Source organism: Sciurus vulgaris, assembly GCF_902686455.1.
Source record: "Sciurus vulgaris genome assembly, chromosome: 1".
Lineage (NCBI taxonomy): Eukaryota > Metazoa > Chordata > Mammalia > Rodentia > Sciuridae > Sciurus > Sciurus vulgaris.
This window is the reverse complement of record NC_136461.1, coordinates 105,639,421-105,659,087: the sequence shown is the minus strand read 5'-3', so window position 1 is coordinate 105,659,087 and position 19,667 is coordinate 105,639,421. Positions and strand designations below refer to the sequence as shown.

At 39.1% G+C, this 19,667-nt stretch overlaps 1 protein-coding gene across 3 annotated transcripts in view; it reads right to left on the bottom strand.

The window, feature by feature from the left end:
- Positions 1-19,667, bottom strand: part of LOC306667847 (transcription termination factor 2-like) — a 37,728-nt gene that overhangs the window by 5,396 nt on the left and 12,665 nt on the right. For 2 of the 3 annotated variants that reach the window (XM_079150632.1, XM_079150630.1), the window contains exons 6-20: positions 19,399-19,513; positions 18,897-19,076; positions 16,288-16,415; positions 14,790-14,871; positions 12,916-13,035; positions 11,632-11,782; positions 9,597-9,702; positions 7,774-7,955; positions 6,903-7,056; positions 6,500-6,591; positions 5,695-5,777; positions 5,185-5,318; positions 4,272-4,442; positions 1,853-1,911; positions 535-685 (exon numbers count right to left, since the gene is read on the bottom strand). In XM_079150632.1, the coding sequence (XP_079006758.1) occupies positions 535-685; positions 1,853-1,911; positions 4,272-4,442; positions 5,185-5,318; positions 5,695-5,777; positions 6,500-6,591; positions 6,903-7,056; positions 7,774-7,955; positions 9,597-9,702; positions 11,632-11,782; positions 12,916-13,035; positions 14,790-14,871; positions 16,288-16,415; positions 18,897-19,076; positions 19,399-19,513 (1,908 nt within the window). The remainder of the gene's footprint in view (positions 1-534; positions 686-1,852; positions 1,912-4,271; positions 4,443-5,184; positions 5,319-5,694; positions 5,778-6,499; positions 6,592-6,902; positions 7,057-7,773; positions 7,956-9,596; positions 9,703-11,631; positions 11,783-12,915; positions 13,036-14,789; positions 14,872-16,287; positions 16,416-18,896; positions 19,077-19,398; positions 19,514-19,667) is intronic. The other variant, XM_079150631.1, reaches the window with a different exon arrangement.

The following is a 19,667-nucleotide window of genomic DNA, read 5'->3' as shown; positions in this document are numbered from 1 at the left end:
TCAAAATAGGAAAATAATGTGTTCCTATCAAACTTCCTCTGGCTGTTGTTTTAAAATATGCATTGACATATCCCATGCCTCACCTTTGAAAAAATTCCCACATCTCTAAACTTCCCATTAACCAGATTATATGTCTCCCATCAGTCCCCTTCCCCCTTGATTGCTATATTAATTCTCCTGCCTATCATTCAACTGTACTTATTTATAATTGTATCTGACTTTGTTCTTCCATATCTTTCCATGTTTCCTCATATCAAAATCCTATTTATCCTTCAAGGCTTGACTTCTCCACAAAGATTCTCCTGATCTTAACCAGCTCTGCTCTGAATCTCCTTTTAGTCCTCATATCTTATTCTCTTTAGAGTACTTGTGCACTTTGATAAGTACCCCAATAAATGTCTAATAAATTTTAAACACTTGAAGAGATCAAAGCTGTGAATATTTTTAAGTTGAATTGCTGTATTATAATGCTCTTTGTATAACTGGGAACGATTTGCTCCTTAATTATAGAGCTCTGCTATGACCAGCTTGTACCTGAGGGCCTCTGGAGTGGTTAAATGCCTCCACCAAGTCCATTCTCTGTTTGGGGTTGACGGAGCCATCAATAGTGGCATAAGTCAATCCGTGCTTCTTAAGATGCAGTGCTACAACTTTCAGCATGCTGGTCCACTGAGAGACAATGACACTGAAAGAAGGAGAAAATAAATACCAACCCCCTTAACAGATTAAACAAACACATTTGTAGAGTTTTAATGCCCCTGTTGATCTTAAGAGACAAAGAACGGGGAAAAGTTACCTTTGGGGAAAAGATTCTGCTACAGTTTAGATGAGTGTCCTCCAAAGACCCACATGTAAGAACTGGTCCCAGGGAGGAGGGTTAGAAAATGATGTGAACCCTTCAGAGGTGGGGCCTAATGAAATTGCATAGGTTACTGAGGTGGGTCCACTAAAGGGATTGTGGGACCCTATCTCTTCCTCTTAAGTCTCTCTCTCTGCTTCCTGGCTTCAGATTAACCATTTGTTCTGATATATGCCCCTGCCATTGCCATCTGCTGTTTTCAGAGTTCCAAGTAATGGTGCTGCCCAATCTTGGACTTCAAGTTTCAGAACCGTGAGCCACTTCAAGCCTCTATTTCCTAAGTAGCCTGTGTTAGTATTTCATGTGGTGACATGAAGCATTATGGGCACACACTTAGGTTGCTCGATAAGCTTAAAATGCTTCCAGTTATTTTGAAACTTCATTCTTATCTCATGCTACACAAAGTCAGAAAAAAGTGGTGGCCAGAATAAAATTACTCTGGCTTCCTTTTATTTGGGGGCCTAGTGCTTATCCAGAGATCTGTGGTCCTACAGTAAAGGATGCCACCCTGTGACATAGAACGATACAGTGCTAGGGTTCCTACCTCCAAAGCCACATTTTAAATAAAGCTTTAAATGTTTAGATTCAAGTATTTCATATATACAAACGCTGCTGTGCAATGTATGTGTAAGGTGTAAAAAAAATGAGGAAATAATCCCCATCTCCACGCACGCAGCTTAAGAAGCACATCAGCAGTGCTACTACAGCACCCGGCTTTCCTGTGTCACTCCCTGGCTTCCTTCATGTGCTTCTGTACATTTAATCACCGTTTCAGATGCCTGGCTGCCCCGATCCTCTAGGGATGTTCTTTTCAATCTGTATCACAAATATTTTATTTAGAAATCCTAGAGAATTTGTGATATAACCTCAGTGCTTTCTGCTGAGCATGACTTGAGGCCTTGATACAAAAAGCTAAGATTTACAACTATCAGCAATATCAAATTTTCTTGCTTAATTATAACCAATGCATGGAAAATGAGAAAACACATTTACCTCTTTTGGGACTCTGAATTTCTTCGGATTGCCTCCAACTCTGCCAACAGAGATGATATCTGGGAAAAGGTGACATTAACATTGCAGGTTTAAGCATTCACCTTTCTCCATTTTCTCTCACTGAAATTACTGAAGCACTCTCCTGGAAGGCCTCTAAGCTTCTGGGCTGACTTCTCTCTACTCTGTTCACCCCTGTAGTCAGGAGCTATTCCTAAAATGTAAGCTTGTCATTTTTCTGCCCTGGCTGAAGCCCCTTCCATATCTTCCCACTAAAGACAAAGTTCAAGCTCCTTAAAATGACAGGCTCAATCTTCACTGCTTTTGCCTCTGCTTACTTTTCTAGGCTCATCTTTTGTTAATGATCTCCTCCAATGGAATTTCAATCATATCAAAAGTTGTCCTTCAATAAGCCATGCATAGTCCCACCTTTGTCTATTCTGTTCCCTCTCCCTTGGAACACACTTCCATATCAGCTTCATGTCACTTTTGGAGGCCCTCTTTAGGCTCCAAAGTATGGGTTATGCTCACTACCTATGTGCTACTATTTTGTTCCTACAATTTTTGATCCTACTATTATAGTCCTAATTACACTACATTTAATTGCTTATTAATCATCTCTTTCTTCCAGGACTTGATATGCTTCAAGGGGTCAAAGGCAGCACATGTCTGACTCATTTCTGTACTCCTAGCCCCTAGTACCCTGGTGGAACAGAGAAGTTACTATCTTCATACTTGCAAAAGAAGAAAGTGAAATAGTTTTATCTACTTTAAGGGTTGCTCCAAATGTCAATGAAGAAGTGAACCTGTTCAGACTGAGGAACAACTGTTAAAGCTTCCAAACAAGCTCTCTGGGTATTCACCTAAAATCTTTAGGATGCTTTTAAGTCCACATGGAAGTGGTCAGTAAGAACATAGCAACATGACTGTGGAGAGCAGCTGGGTTCACTCTTTTGACTGCTAAAGCAAAAGACATTTCAAAAGTCTCTAAGGACCCTAAAGTTCATCTCCTGAGTGGTAGAAAACTGGACCAGACAGCTATCAGGAAACAAATACAGTTTTTACACTGCCATGGCTGTTCCACATGGGAACCCATATTCCTCATCAGTAAAATGGGGCTTGAGGTGTGCTAAGCTCCCACCTTCTAGGCTATTGTTACTATGATTACCTGAGGCTGCTTTCCAAACTTAATGAACATTCTGATGGTTGGGCAGGAAATGAAACAAGCACTCTACATTTGAATGAGCAGGAAGAAAAGCAGATTAGGCTTGTTTCTAGTTAACAATAAAACAGAGACACTTAGTTGCCTGGTGTCTCTCAGCATCAGGAGGTTATATAAGAAGCCATGATTCCCAGATGAAAAAGATGGCAGGAGGTATTTTAAGAAAACTGAAGTAGGAGGGCTGGATTCATGGTCCAGGAGCTGGGGTTAAATTCCAGGAAGATGATTCCCTCCCTCATGAAACAACTTTACTTGGTTTGAACCTCTATTAAGGGGCTGATGTTAGAAGCCTTGTGAATAAATATATCTGATTATCAATGGTAAGGAAAACAAATAATTAAGAATATAAGTTTTAGCTAACTCTGAGTTCTGGAACATGAACTCTAGCCACATATGGAGCTCTTCTTATATCTCTCTCAGCTATTTGTGGCAAAGACCTGGGTAGATGTTTTAAAATTTTAATTAAGAGGCAGCTTTTCTTTAAAAAAAAAAAAAAAAAAAAAAAAAAAATTCCATCCCCTTGGCAATAAACTCCTTTCTAATCTACACTTTTTTAAGCCTTTCAAAAGACAGGCTGAGGTTCAGAGTGGCAACTTAAGATCATGATGGAGAGAGAAACAAGGCATGCTTTCAGGGTGTGCAGGATAACGGAGCACATTCCAAACCCACAGCAAGAGAGGACTCAAGTTACAGCACAGCTCAGTCTTCCTCTAATAGGACTCTTTGGCCTTAGAAAGCTTTGACAAAAATAGAACAGAATGACTAATGTAGATAGAAGGCCATGAAGAAAGTGACACTCACAGATGGAAGTCTTTCAACAAGTCAAAGCAACTGGTGCTCATGTGTATTACAGAATCCCTAGGCTCAAACCTCTTGAAACTTCAAGTTTTCCCTTAACAAATTGCTCACTTGCTTAGGTCTCATTGCTAGCATAACGTGACAGCCTCCTTTCCTAGTAATCCATGACAGAAAACCTGCCTTGATAGCAGAGCTGTTCCAAACCACTCTCTGAACATCCACTATGTCATGAGGTTTTAGGGTTCTTTGTGGCATAAAATGAGGTTAATGGGTCAGCTACCATCTAATAGTTCTTCCTCTACCATCAAATGGCTCTACCCACTTGGACAAACGAGGCACTCCTACACAGGAAATGAATGAGAATCCAGCTATCTCTACTAAGAACAGAGGTGACGAAAGTACCTTGGTGCTCACTCGTGTGTCTTCAAAAAGTTCCACCTTGAAGGATGTACCATTAAGGGAAACAGTAGGAGATGGTTCTGAGTCATGGAGTTCGGACAAGGTCAAAGCACTGAGCTGTTCCTCCAGGGACAAGACAAGGCCTTCGCTCTTCAGTTCTGTAGGGTCCAGGGCCTAAGCAGAACAAAGAAAGGGACAGGAACAATTGGGCAGTGGAAGCAGCATGCATTATTACTTGCTGATGAGGTTCTGATTGTTTAACGCTTCAGAGAACAAAATGCCTTGTAATTTATCTTCAATAATTTCTCAGAGAAACCCTCCTTAAAGTGTGTTCTACAAGTTTTTTTCAACCAATTAAAGAAATACCAAATGATGGAATTTTTTAAAGACTTGGACAGATAAGATGATCATTCTCTCTCAGCTAGAATAATACAGTTAATTAAGCAGCTGATGATCAAAATACATTACAACAGCTTCTCGAATGAATGCTATGTGCCTCTTAATTTTGGATGTGCCTCTATTCAATGTCAAGATAGTTTTTCAATTTGTATAACTACTTGAGTTTTCATATCTAAACCTAAAAGCCTTAATCCCAAATACCAATAACTGAATTAACCTTAGGACATTCCAAAATACTGCAGCATTCACGAATTTCCTTTTAAAATAAAACGTGACTTCCCATTCTCAAAGTCTATCTAAAGTAAAACAAACAATAATGGTGTGTCTTCGCAATGCCACAGGAATCAAGACTAATAAATATTAACATTTAAAGCAAAATAAACAAGCCCCTCCTCTCTGCTCCACCAAAAAAATAAAACAAAACAAAAACTCAAAACACCATTTCCCTTGAACCAGTCAAATGGATCCCAGCTACAGAAGACTGAAATTGTGACACCATGCTAAGGCCTTTTCTTACCGACTTCAGTAAAGAAAGATGGCAGCAACACTGACGGAGTCTCAGCAACTGGGACAGTATGTGAACGGTGCTGGATCTCTGTGAGTCTACTGCCATGGTCTGCCCAGGCCCACTGGACCCAAACTCCTGTGCCACTTCCAAGAGAGAAGACAAACCCCAGGAAATCGTATAGGATTTAAAACAGAGAAATCTGGGGAAGAACCAGGAACTTGTTGGATCTGAGATTCAGTGATATCATTATACCTCATTTTTATTAAGCCAAATGAAATACCCATTTTCTTTAAAGACATACATGTATTTTAACAAAGCAGATTAAGAAAGCAATTATAAAGAAGTTTAGATCACCAGGTCCTACGTTTGCAGGTCAGTATATTTTACTCTGGTTTGAGGTTCTTAGGTTAGTCTACTCTCTTGGACCTAGGATTCACAACCTTTCATATCTGCTATTTAACTACATCAGAATCCCCATTTTCACTAGTGATATGTATTTATGAGTGTCCCTCAGCATACCTCTGCTGAATGGATTATCAGGGCTTCTTCCAGATTGGTTGTTTCCACTTTCATATCTTTTTAGATAGGACTGCAGAGCACACCTGCCTCAGATCAAAAAAGAAAATGCACAAATAATGGTCACTAACACTGAGCAGGTTTACAATGGTCACTGCTTAACTGTGCTTGCAAGTGGGACCCTGGCAAATTATAGAAGTGGACTTGATAAATGATGCCAAGCTCATAGCAAGCATTAGCCAAAGGTATGGCAAAAGAAATAATTATTGAAAAAACAAAAATCCCTTTTTAAAGTCAGCTAAAAATATAAAGAGAGAAAAAACATATTTACATTGGAAATGAGAGTTATTAAGTAGAAGAGAGGAAATGTAGAATTCAGGGAAGGACAAGACTTCTAATCAAAGTAAAAAGAAAAAACAAGAAGGATGGCAAAGCATTTTTTTTTTTTTTTTTTTAAAGTTCCAGGGAGATGCTGGGTTACAGGGCAAAGGTCAATGAGAAATAATTTTCTAATACAGCCCCAAGTAGAACAGACAGCTCCAGTTTTCAGTGACCATACCCTATGACTTCTATGCAAGGAAGCCAATGAAAACTAGGTTGAAAATTTTGCTTTTATTGTGTGTATGAGACAAAGATAAGCTAGGGTGAGTAGAAGCAGGAAAAAAAGGGGACAAAAAAAGAACACAGATATTCAACGCATCAATAATACCATAAATTCAGTTTAAGGAAAGTTGACCCTCTATTGATTCCCAAGCAAAGACAGGAGTAAAGCAATGCATGTGAGAAGTTGTTTCTTTACTGCACACACCTTGATCTTGCAAAAAAGACACTATAAACCAGCTCTTCATCTTCAGAAAGCTTTAAACGGTGCAACTGAAATTTACGTTGGGGCAGCCTCACCTGGAAGAATAAAAGAAAAAGGAAGGTGGTATGAATCTATACAAAGTAACTAAATGCTACAGAACAAATTCCCCAGATTGACACTGGAAATCTAGCCAACTCCTTGGAAGCATTTCCCACCCATTGAAAAATAAGACAGTGCACAACAGTACTGCTGGAACATGAGGCGCAGGATGCAACTCCAGGCCTCCTCAGAGAAAAATGCGAGACTCAGAGGCTCCTGAAGCACAGCAGATGGCTGTTCAACCCACAGGGATCTGGTCATCCTCCTTTCTTAGCCCCCACCCAGGAATAGGCAGAAATTTGGTTACCAAGGGTTTGCCAGTAGAGTCCAGTTGGTCCTTTGTTCTCCTCAGCAAAAGGCTCTTGGTTAAAATACTTAACCGTTCTCCTCCTTTCTTTGAACCATTGTCAACCTGACTTTTCCACAGATTGAACTCATCAAATGGAGAACAGCGGAGAAATCTTTTTTGTTCAGGAGGAAGGACACGGAATAGGGAAGAAGTATGGAAGAATGGAGTAATGATTCATAGTATAATACAAGGTGAAAACAAATCAGATTTTTTTTGTTATATTTGTCATCCAAACATTTTTTGAGTGAATTTCAAAGCAAATATCTGCTACACAAATCAAAAGGATCCAAATCAATAATGAAAACCACATTATAAAAATGTGAGTTTCTCCATTAATAATATTTACATTTATCACAAGACATATAACCTACAGCTAGAGTTTATTCCTAAAGTTTCAAAAGCTAGCAAAGAAAATCCATATTCTCTTATGGGCAAACTTGAATGAAAGGAAGTACTTTTAAATAAGCATTCTTTTCTACTGGCCTCCAGTAAGTTGTAGTCCAGAGTCCAGTACATGTTTTAAAGCAGAAATAGCCCAAAATGTTCACTGGACTAAAGAAAGATGAATTTTGCTTCCTTTATTTCAATCTTTCCTGTACTCCTGTACTTTTGCATACAGGACTGACTATAATCAAAGTCCTCTATCAGTCAGTCAATCACCAGGTATCTTCTCATAAATATTAATTCTTTTGCTCTTTAAAGGCTGACAGGCTTGCCATTTGCTACATGAGATAATCTGACACACACCAGAGTTTTTATCGTGAGATATGAAATAATGATGAAAGGTTACAGACAGGGTTCATAGTTACATGATTCCAAGGCTACTCACTTCAGCAGTGAATACAGATCCAACAAGTTGTTTTGAATAGGGGTTCCAGTGACAGCCCAACGGGCATGGGCTTGCAGCTTACACACAGCAATGGATGTCTGCACACGGGGATTCTTTACATTATGAGCTTCATCCAATATGATTCGAGCCCAGATTATTTGAAGCAAAGGTGTTGAGATGCCCTAGAGAGTGAAATCCAGCAACACTGTGGGAACTCAAATATGTCTTCAAGGATTTAGGGGAAATCACAAACAAGTAGTGAAGAACAACTCTGACCCTCTAATTTGCTGAGAGCTGTTACAATGAACTAAATTGAGAAACTAGGAGTAGAATCTCTTAACTGGTTCCAATACATAGGCCACTGGAGAGTATCAGTCCTTGAGAGTAAGATGCCTAAGAGCAAAATGTTTTCTAATTTGAGTTTTCATTTATTCTTTCAAGGCACATTTGGGCAATGATTATGGGCCAGGACTATAGTAGGTATTCAGTTTGCAAATTTACTCACTCCATAAAAATAATCTAATAATTTAATATAAATTTATTTAAAGCCTATGTTTTAACGTAAGATACAAAGTCAGACATAAAGGGCAGTTCCTACCCTTTGTGAGCTCAAAATCTAGCAGGGGAGAAAAACAGACATAATTACAACATGATATGTAATGACATGGTATACATACAGTAAATCACACTACATAACTCAAAATAAGACAAGCGGACTCCAGCTGCTCTTGTTCACTGTTGGCACCCCAGATAAGATAAAACAGCACCTGACAAGTAACAGATACTCCATATTTGCTGAATAAAATTGTGTGCTATGACAAAAGCAAGTACCAGGTGCTAGGAGAGACATTCAACCAAATGGTGGGTAAGGCGTGGTCCACAAAGGATGCTTGAAGCAGGTTAAAAAACAACCTGAAAAAAGGAGTGGTGACAAAGAAGTACATCACAAGGGAGAATAAAGTCACAATAGCATGACAGAGCATGACAGGGACTACATGACTGCACATGTGGTGTCACAGGGAGGGAGAGAGTAGAGAGGAACAGGCGCACTGGCAGAGCTAGATCGCCAAGTGCCTGATACATCATGTAAAGGGGCTTGGAGTTTAACCCCGAAGTGATGGAGAACAACTAAAGAATCTGAGAAGTTCACTATCTGTAAGAAGTCAGGGTTGCACTATGAGCTGGAGAAGTGTTCTAGAGATCTCCTAAATACAGAAATCAGTGAACATCATGTCCTAAAAACCAGAATTTAGCTCTTGGGACAATACTGTATTTGGGGTGAGGGAGTCCCCACAATGATTATGTGATAAAAACTCCACATTATGTACCAGATGCCCTGGATCTGCCTGAAGACACTTAGGGCTTTTTTATGGTTATCATTTAGTCTCTGGCCTATCTGTAGCTCTGTTGTTTGCAACATCCTTTTCTGGAAAGTAGAGGGGAGACAAGGAATGAGGGCTTAATACCAAAACACAGGTACTAAAAAAAAGTCTGCACAATAAAATGAATCATGAGAGTATACTCCACATACTCTAAGATAAAAATAGCAACAAGAGGCTCTCCTTTTTTGTGTGATTATTACGGCCACAAAGCAGTGTAGTTAACTTTAACTCTATAACACAGCTGAACACTGTGCCAAGTCTCAACCTTCATCACTGAAGTTGTTGTCTAGGATATAAGAGATGGAACAGAGGAAAGAACTACTCATTTCCACCAGGGGAAGAGCACTGCTGCAGATTCCTTAGCTATCTCAGAGGCTGTAAAAGATTCCCATTAAATGATGTGTGACTCCAGCTCTACTTGCCTGGCAACCCAAGCCTCACCTTCACACTGAGGTTTGCACCTGGGACCTCTCCCTCATGCTTCACTGTGGGAATCTCCTTGGCCAGAAGGCTGTAAGTAGTAATCACGATGTCATACATAGAGAGGCTGCATAGATACAACAGAAAACAATAAACAAACAGTAAACAATCCCTCTATGGACAAGAGGCATAGTTAATGTCTTTGCATAAATGCCTAGATCTAAGAGATTAGACAGCAGAATCAATTAACACATATCCTTAACACACACACACACACACACACACACACACACACAATTTTTGAAGAGATAAACTTTACCCAGTTGATTTTCCTATCTCTAACCTCTGGTCATTTTTACAGTCTGTTTCACTACAGCTAGAATAGCCTACCCCTTCCCACCTAATGAATCAAAAGGAAAATCTCATATTAAGCTTGATATGAGCTGGCCAGAACAGAATGTAGGGCAGGATTGGGAATGGACATTTAATAGTGATTTTTGAGAAGAATTATGATAAAGTCCCAGAGAAAAAAGAAACCCTGAAAGCACTGTTCACTTCACATCAATGATGCCTTCTGCCCACCACACCTTGCTATAACAGACTTGTGAACACCCATTAATGAGCTTTGATATTTAGCTATAAAAGTGCATGCTATAAACTTTCAGTTTACCTTCCCTATGCTCTTTACATGTAAAAATTCTTATTACAGACATACATCTTATTCCAATGAATATCGTGTACCTGAGAGAACTGCAATAAATATTTTTGATAAAAATTATATGGCTGATTCAGAGAGGCAGTAAAGTCTATAAGCTGCCTTACTATCATATAAGAAGTATAACTGACAATGATTCCAATCAGTCAACTCTCACATTCTGAATAACAAACCAGTTATGCTCAAAGTGCAAATCAAGTGAGATCAAATTTACTTCCAAATAAAAATTCAGAACAAAGACAGGCATTTTAAGTACTCTATGCCAAAGAAGATCTGCAGGCCTACCATTGCTGCCACAATACCTCCTGCCTGCTGAAGTGACCATCAATCATGAAAATTGTACTTAACACCAAAGGTCAATAATCTGGCAATATAGTCCCCAAAGACTGCTGCCCTGTTGTATAGCAGATAATAAATCCAATATGAAAGGTTAAGGAGATTACCTAAAAGAGGAAAACACTTGGTTCTCATCTTTGATTAGAGTAGTAAGTATTCACCCCAGATTCTCACATTACAATTAGAAACAGAAAAAAAATTCCTTTAAAGTCAAAAGACAGGGTTGGGGATGTAGCCCAGTAGTAGAGAACTTACTTAGCATGCATAAAGCCCTGGATTCAATCCCCAGCACCATATATATACACACACAACAAGAGAAATACTAGGACCAAGGTTACCATCTGGAGTACTCTTTCCTCCTTCCCAAGAATCCCCTTACGGGAATTTATAATTAGGTTTAATCAACCAACATTCTTTTTTGTTTTGCCACGCTGGGGATTGAACCCAGGGCCTAGTACATGCTAGGTACATGCTAATCATTGATGTACATCCTTTGCACCAAATCATTCTACATTCTTAAGTCTAAAACTTCTTAAATGGTTTCTATATGAAAAATATAGCCATTAGAAAACACACACACACACACAGCCTGTAGCAACTAAACATTAGAATTTTATCAAGTTACTCTACAATACTGGGATGGTTCCATTCACACCATCAGGAAAAGAATGAACAGAACGTGAGTTCTTTAGCAATCAAGAGATACTGTGACATATCCTCATTTACCAGAGAAAGCGGTTGCCACCTGGCTGACAACTCAGGCATCTCAGGCCTCTTACACAGCAGCTTTTGTGGGAACAGGGACAGTGACATGACACAAGAGAACACCACTATCTCAAGATGTTTCTCTTGAGACACAAAGACTGTGTGGTGATGAGAGTGAATCTGTCTTTGGTCTTCACACATATGTCAGTCCTAAGTGAAGAATCAGGGCGAGCAAGAACATCAACAGGCCCCTTAGCCAAGATGCTGGAGGCCCTAAGCCTGCAGCACTTCTGCACTTACGCTTTTGCGTTCAGACTCCTGTGTGGCCCATGATAGAGATAGACTCTTAGTTTGTTGCTGTTCACACGTTTCTCGACCTCATTTTTCCAATGATGGATGAGGGAAGCAGGACAGACAATTAGTGTTCCATGGGAAGTAAAGTCAGAGGAGTCTTGAGGTGGGGGAAAGAAATCAATACTTAGTTACATTCATTAAATAGCCTTTAACTTCTTTAGGGCATTATCTTTCTCTTGACTCGCTTTTCTCATTTAATCAATATTTTTAACTGTTGATCTTATTTCTACACAGAGCCGATAGCAGAACAGGAAATGGAAGAGATGATCTTTTAAGTCAAAACACTTAATTATTTATTTTCCCCTACAAAAGTGTCAGACAGAAAAGAGGCTTAAAGAGCAATGCCTTTTCAGAGTGGCCAGGACTAGAACTGAATCATTTCCTTCTGAGTTGATTTGTTACATGGCAGTGTTATTATTTTTTCTGAAAAGCATAAAATGTACCTCTATGTTAAAATCTAAGTACAAATTACTATTGGTCAATTAAAACACACATACGTAAGTATAACGCCCTCTTTCAAGGTGAGCGAACATCAGTTTAGAATCATGAAGTGATGGAGTAGTGTACCTTCACCCTCATCTCTGTGTGTCTGTTACTCTACACATGCTGTCACTCCACTAGGAGCGAGGATCCAGCTGTAGTGCTCATCAGAGGCCCTGAGGGCAGAGGACCACAGACTTCTGTCTATCTAACCAACTCAGGACAACTATACTTGTGTACATGGTAACTTACATGTGGTTATCTATACATAACATAAAGGATTCTAAAAATATGAGTGAAGTTACTACATTTTAAAAACTTGGCTAAGATAAAATAGAAATTGTCTATCATCTGGAAGTTTCAGAAACATGGAAAATGGCTTCCACTACGGAAGCTAAAATGTGGATTTTTGACACATCTCCCTTAAAAACCCTAATACATTAATTTGGATCTACCCTGGAGTTTAGTAAAATAATAAGTACTAGGCTCAAACTAAGACTTCTAGAGCGGTAACCTTCTCAGTAATTTTTTTCTAATCACAGATCAAAAGAAGCTTAGATTAAAAGGAAAAAATGATCAGTTATAATTAGCATATTCAGCATCAGAAATGATACCACAGGAAAGCAATGTGATACTGGCTTCCCAGTAGATCAATTCAATATGACCAAAAGTGTCCTTCTATAGCTTGAAAGTTTCCCCTCCCAGCTGGTTCGTATGACATAGGGAGTGACATCAGGCACTTTTACCTACCATCTTTAGAAAGCCATGTCAGAGCTATGTCTTCATCCCTTTTTTGGCTTTTCTCCTGATTTTTTTGAGTTAGTATGAGTGCGATCATTGTCAGGGTTTTTCCTAAGCCCATATCGTCTGCTGGAAAATAAAAACACAATCAAGATAGTGAATTACTTAGGGTAAAGAATGGACACAACTTCAGTAGAAACCACCATAGACACTGACCCCTGTTCTCTCTGAGGCCAATGCCATTTTAGTCCCTATTCTTTAGAAACCCCAGTGGGTTCTTTATCTTCTTTGTTAAAATGAACCCTACCTCTTGCTACTTAGAGAACTAAGCCAGATATTTAGTACAACTCTTTTAACAATTAAATCTTAAAATATAGATCTTATTCTAGTCTCCACAGTACACTGTTACCTAACAGTGTATCAACTGATAACTATTCCTGCTTGATGTCATTGTCTAGTCTTTTTATCTGTCACCTTAAAAGCAAAAAACGAGAAAACAAAACGAAAAACCTAGCAGACATTTCCCACCATTTACTTTTCTGGTGCTATCATACTTCTGGACTTCAAGAGTTAACTTTAGCTGGGCACAGTGGTGTGCACCTATAGTCACAACACTCAGGAGACAAGGCAGGATGATCACTTGAGCCCAAGAGTTCAACACCAGCCTGGGTCACAAAATGAGACCTCATTTCAAAAAAAAAAGAAAAGAAAAGTTAATTTCAAACAGTTCTCCATGGTCTTAATTTATTCATCCAAGTTCATAATTTAACACTTCTTGGGTACTATCATTGTGCCAGTCCCTAGTCACTGAGCTTATCTAATTTACTCATCATATTCTATTCTGTACTATTTCCTTGTCTTATTAGATTAAGACACTGAGACTCAGTCATCAGGCTATTATATTCACTTAAAATAACCATCCTTATAGAGCAGAAATTGAATGTCAGAGAATGGGCTACGATTTGAATTCTGGGTCTACCACTGTGCAGAAGAAGAGTCAACATAACAAGTTTGTCTACTAACTTCTGAGAGGCCTACTTGCAAAGTGGGTCCTTGGCTGCTGTCTGGGAACTCAGATTTAGGAAGGCTTCTCACCATTTCAGAACTGGTAAGAGTGGAGCAAACTGCTTAACCATTTGTACAGACAATATGGCTCTTGCCAAACACCTGCTTTCTTTCTGGGAGTATGGAATTTTCGTAAACCATAGACTGTAACTACCTATGTGACCAAAACACTGAGCACTGAATCCCTAGCAGGTTTCTCAGGCTAGAAATATTTTACATATGTTGTCACAACTGTTGAGAAATTAAGTGTGACCCATGTGACTTCACCAGGAGAAGACTGCAGAAGCTTGTGCCTGATCTCCCCTGGATTATGCCCCACGTGCCTCTTCCTTTTGTTAATTTTGATGTGCATCCTTTACTATAATAAAGCAGAGCTGTGAGTATGCCTATATGCTATGAGACCTACTAAAAAATCACTGAGCTCTTGTCAGAAGCATCTGATGACATTAGGCAGCAATAATTTCTTCCAGTGCTGGGTAAACAAAAGTTAAGATCAGTTGGTGACATGGCTGTGGCCACTGCTCCTGGAAATTTGGCCTCCAGCCTGGCAAGCCACAACTCCCAGAGAGTCCCACAGAAAACACTCCTCTGCCTAATCAATTAGAATTAGCCACAACTGCTTCTAATCACCTCTTCCTAGAGCTGTGTACTTCTGAGCAAGTTGCTTAATATTTCTAGATTTTAGTTTCTTCATCTATAAAAGGGGAATCACAGCACCTGCCTCATGGAGTTGTGGAAGGGATCAAATGAAATAACACATTTAGTATGATGCCTAAACATTCAATAACTGTTGGCTCTTACCATAAAAGCAAACTTACCCAGAATTCCACCCTGTGGCTTTTGACTTTCCCGCCATAGTAACCAGGCTAACGCCTGCTTCTGGTGTAGTAGCAGAGGGACCTGACATAGGTAACAATCAAATATGAAGTACAAATTCTTAATGAAAAGCTGTATCAGATCCTGGCTGCACAGACTCCACCCTCACTTTTATTTTTTACAAGTAATCCCTCTAATATACTAGTTATCATCTTATAAGCTGTTCATCAGTCCTTCCAAGTTTAGGCTGTGGCTTACATTCAGCATTTCTATTCTTTTACTGGTTCATGACAAATAGCAATTCTTTTGCATCCTTGTGGCACCCAGTGAGAGTCCTGATGTGTCTGCTTAATTAGTCAAAGTCAGTTTTTACTGCTTGCAGTCAAGACCTCTGAGTGCTCATCCTATTTTCACTAACCATTCTGTCGACTTTTCTGATTATCTCGTAAATCTGACTCTCCTCTTTAACCAACATGCCAATTTGCATTGCTAGTCATAAATTCAAACAGCCCTTTAACTGGACACTTCTTCCTGCACCAGTCTACCTTTTAAGTTGTGAGAAAATTAATCTTCCTTAAACAATTCTGCTCAAAATTCTACATTAATTCCATCATGTATTTTGAGTTACTCAAATCAAATTCCATCACCAAATGCCACAGCAAGGAGTCTCCCTTCTCAGAACATCACCTGCTCCTCCCAGCTCACGAACTAATGATTTCTGATCATTTATTGATATCAATGTCTATATTTACCCTCTACCCACCATTCCCTCTAATTGTCTAATTGCAGTGTTTTGTTTTTGTTCACTCTGCTATCTGAAGACTTACAGCTTCTTTAAGGCAAATAGGCAGGCAACAGATAATTACTGCCCTAGAATGACATTTCCTTTAATTCCTTTTGTACTTTGTATATTACATACAGTACATTAAAAGGCACACTATCACTGCCTTACAGTCACTTTCTAATTGTTTTATATATGTTGCCCGTGCACTTAAACCCCTACTGGTTCACTGCAAATAGCAATTCTTTTGCATCCTTCTGGCACCTACCAAAATTCAAAAAGTGGATCTTTTGGTACTATAAAAGTTTATTACTTTGTGACTTAAAAAAGGAGGGTTTTGCAACAGGCACTATGATGCACACTTGTATACCCAGAGACTTAGGAGTCTGAGGAATTTAGTAAGACCTTGTCTCAAAATAAAAAATAAAAAGGGCTGAGGATGTAGTTTAACAGTTCTCTGTGCAGTTTAGTGGTAGAGTACCCCTGGGTTCAATTTCTATACTAAAAAGTAAAAATAAAAAGAGGGTTTTGTTTCTGTTCTTTACACTATTCATACATGAAAGGAGAAAATATTGCAGGGAAAGTCACTAAAGCCTCTATTTGTAGAAAAGGTACATGAGGAGAGGACTTTATTGGGCAGTTTCACAATGGTCTCTCTCTTCAGGGGGCCTGGGGGGCTGTTAAGAAATACTCTGTACCATGAGTCTTCACTGGCTCACCTTCAAGCCAGGTGGATCTTCTGCTACTGCTGTTTCACCAGGACGTGACTCCAGTGATCGATGCAACTCATCAATGGCTTCACTTGTTATTTTCCATACTGGATGAAGGCGATCTTGGTTCCTAGGGCCTGCATGCAAAAAGGTGTTAACTAAAGATGTCACAAGTACTGTGTTCTGGTTAGAGCTACAAAGTCACAAGTAAATATTTGCAGGTGATAGATCTGTATTGACTTAATTCTTGCCTTCAATTCACACAGTCTCTCAGGCTTCTCTATCTCCATTGTATTTGTTTTGTTAAACCAAATAAACAATAACCATAATAGTACAAAATAATAAAAAGTGTAATAATAAAATAAGGTAACTCATAGTTTTTATTATTATTATTTTGTACGTGTGTGTGGTGCTAGGGATCTTTGCCAGGGTCTCACACATACTAGGGAAGTGCTCTACCTCTGAGCTATACCCCTAGCCCAATACGTGATTTTTTTTCTAGATAATAATTTCATTAACTAAAATTAAAGTATAAAACTACATTAGAATTAGCAAATTACAAGGGGCATAAAATGTTTAATTAAGGCAAGATAGATTAGAAGGTGTTCTTTCTACATAAAATATTTGTTACAAATCAATATATGCTGAGTACTCAACAGAGATCAAAACAGACAGGACTCTTGACCTCGAAAATCCTGCAACAGGGGCTGAGGAGATAGCTCAGTTGGTAGAGTGCTTGCCTTGGAAGTACAGGCCATGGGTTCGATCCCCAGCACCCCCCAAAAAAAAAAAAAAAAAAAAAAAAAAAAAGAAAATCCTGCAACATACAACACTGGCATACAGAATCCAGAACTTATTTTTAGGGTTTTGAAAGTTGACACAGAATATTACAAAATTTGGTCATGATCTCCTGAGATATAAAAGTTATATCTCCACATTCACCCTAGAAAAGGTGGTAGAGAAAAAGGTAACACCACCCAATATTTTAGGAAGAAAAAAATCCCTGGATGCAAAGAAGAAAAAGTGACAGAAAAGGTCAGGCTGGAGTTGGCCATTGGCATTTGACTAATCAGGGAGAGACGACTCCTAAAGTGCAGGTCATGAGCTGACTGTATAGGGTACTGCATTACTGTTAGCCCACTCCTTCTGCACAGAGAACTGCTATAGAAATTAGTTAATAACTACAGGTGTCTCAGCTGTTTGCAATTAGGAATGAAGCATTCTAAATAAGAGGTTTCTAGACAAATGAAAATTACTTAAATGTTAAAATCTTTAAAAAAATACCTTAATGGAATTTTTTCCAGGACATTTCACATACTTTTTACCTTATTTATCTAACATAATTTGGACTAGGAGTGTAGCTCAGTGCTAGAGTGCATGCTCAGCACAAGCAAGGTCTTGGGTTCAACAACAGCACTGCAAAAAAAAAAAAAAAAAAAAAAAAAAAAAAAGAAAGAAAGAAAAAAGAAAACAAACAAACCTGACATAATTGAATGTTTCCCTAGGTGATTTGGTCACCATTATATTACAGAATGATGCTGTAACATGAAATGCTCTCAAGAGGCCTCCTCATGAGTCAAGGTGGCTGTAATGCTAGAACAAGTATGTTTTTCTTCTCCCTTTTAGAGTGAACTTAGCTTCAAATGCCCTACATCTATTTCTCACCCCCTTGTTTATACTGCTTTTCAACTTTTAACATCTCTGGCAATTCTTGGTTGGGAGAAAACTGAGTTTAGATCTCCTCACTCCTGTGAACCAGCCAACCTAAGCTCCTGCCTCCTGATTGGCCAGCTAGTTCATCAGATGACATCGTTAAGACTTCACCTGAGATCTTCATTCTGCTGCTACTTCTAAATTCAAAGTTGTTCAGGAAAACACTTAGCTAAGCAGGTGGGTCAGTCACTGGTCTTCACTCACATCACTTCTCTGCTCTCCCTTCACACACATAACCCAAATCGCACCCCTACAGAGGAAAGAATAAAAATGCAATCCGTTGCTCTTCCTGCCTCATGATGATGTTAGCCAGAGTATTCATTCACAAGCAATGCCTAGGTGACTCCTATTTCCCAGCCACTGGGCTGACTGACGAGCACACAGTGGTACAAGGTAGATGCTCCCTGGCCTCACCAAGATCTAAGTAACACCATGATCTTTAATATATGTGTAATTTTCAATTCAAGAGTGATTTCCCCAAACCTGAAGGTCAAATGTTTTCACTGTTATGTGGAAGTGAAATCACAATAAAAGGGGGAGGGGAAGGAGAGAAATTCAGTAGATTAGACAAAGGGGAACAAAAGGAAGGGGGAATAGGAATAAGAAATACAGTAAAATGAATATAACATAATTTTCCTATGTACACATATGAAAATACCCACGTGAATCCCACCATGTGCCCACCCACAAGAACAGGGTCCTAATTTGATTTGAATAAGATATATTCCAGGCTTATATAATTTTATAAAAATGGGTTTTATTGTCATGTATAACTAAGAAGAACCAATTAAAAAAAAAAATGAAAGAATGGTTTCTCCCTCCTCGCAGACACAAAGACATCTGCTAGGTGGCATTTAACTCATAGGGGTAGCACTTCACAGCAGGGCCAGGTCCTGGGATCTTACCTCCAGAGCACTGGCTGAGTCCTCCAGCAGTGACTTGGCAGTCTGCCTGTAGCCTTACATGACCCAGAGGCTGGAGATCATGACCCAGAAAAGGCTCAGAAGACACCAAGTGAGGAGGGGCAGAAGTATTTTTGGTGAGGGTACTCTGTTGTACTTGAGTGTTACTCATCTCATTAGTTCCTGCTCAAGATACAAAGGAAGACTCAATTAAAGTTCAGAAAAGCAAGTGAAGGGGCTGTATGTATGGAGGAGAGGGTGGGATCACTGCCATTCCAATAAGCCAGGGAAGGCTTCCCAGAGAATGCAGTATTTTAACAGTGCTGAAGCAATAAGAGGCTAGTCCACAGGAAGTAGAGGAAAGTTTTTATAAAGGATAGGAACAATTTAAAAGAAAGTCTAGAAGCAAATAAGATGGGAAGGTAAATGAATCAATACATTCTTTAACAAAAGTCTCCCATAAGGTTCACAAAAACCCTGGGTTCTGGGGCATAACCTGCTTTACCTTGCTCTGGGGAGAGAGCAAGAGCACTGAGTGCTTCCTCCAACCCCTGGATTTGCTTGAGTAACTTTTCACCTTTGTCTGGAAGAGCCTGGATATTCACCACTGCCAATGTGCTCTGAAAAAACAAATGGATTGATAAAGTTGTGAGAGGGGTAACTTCAGATGTAAAAAAGTCTAGCCTGCCAGAATGCTGAAAGGATGGTCATTTAAGTATGCATGTAAAAATCATGATTTTTTTTTTTTTTTTTTTTTTTAAGTTCAGCTCGCTT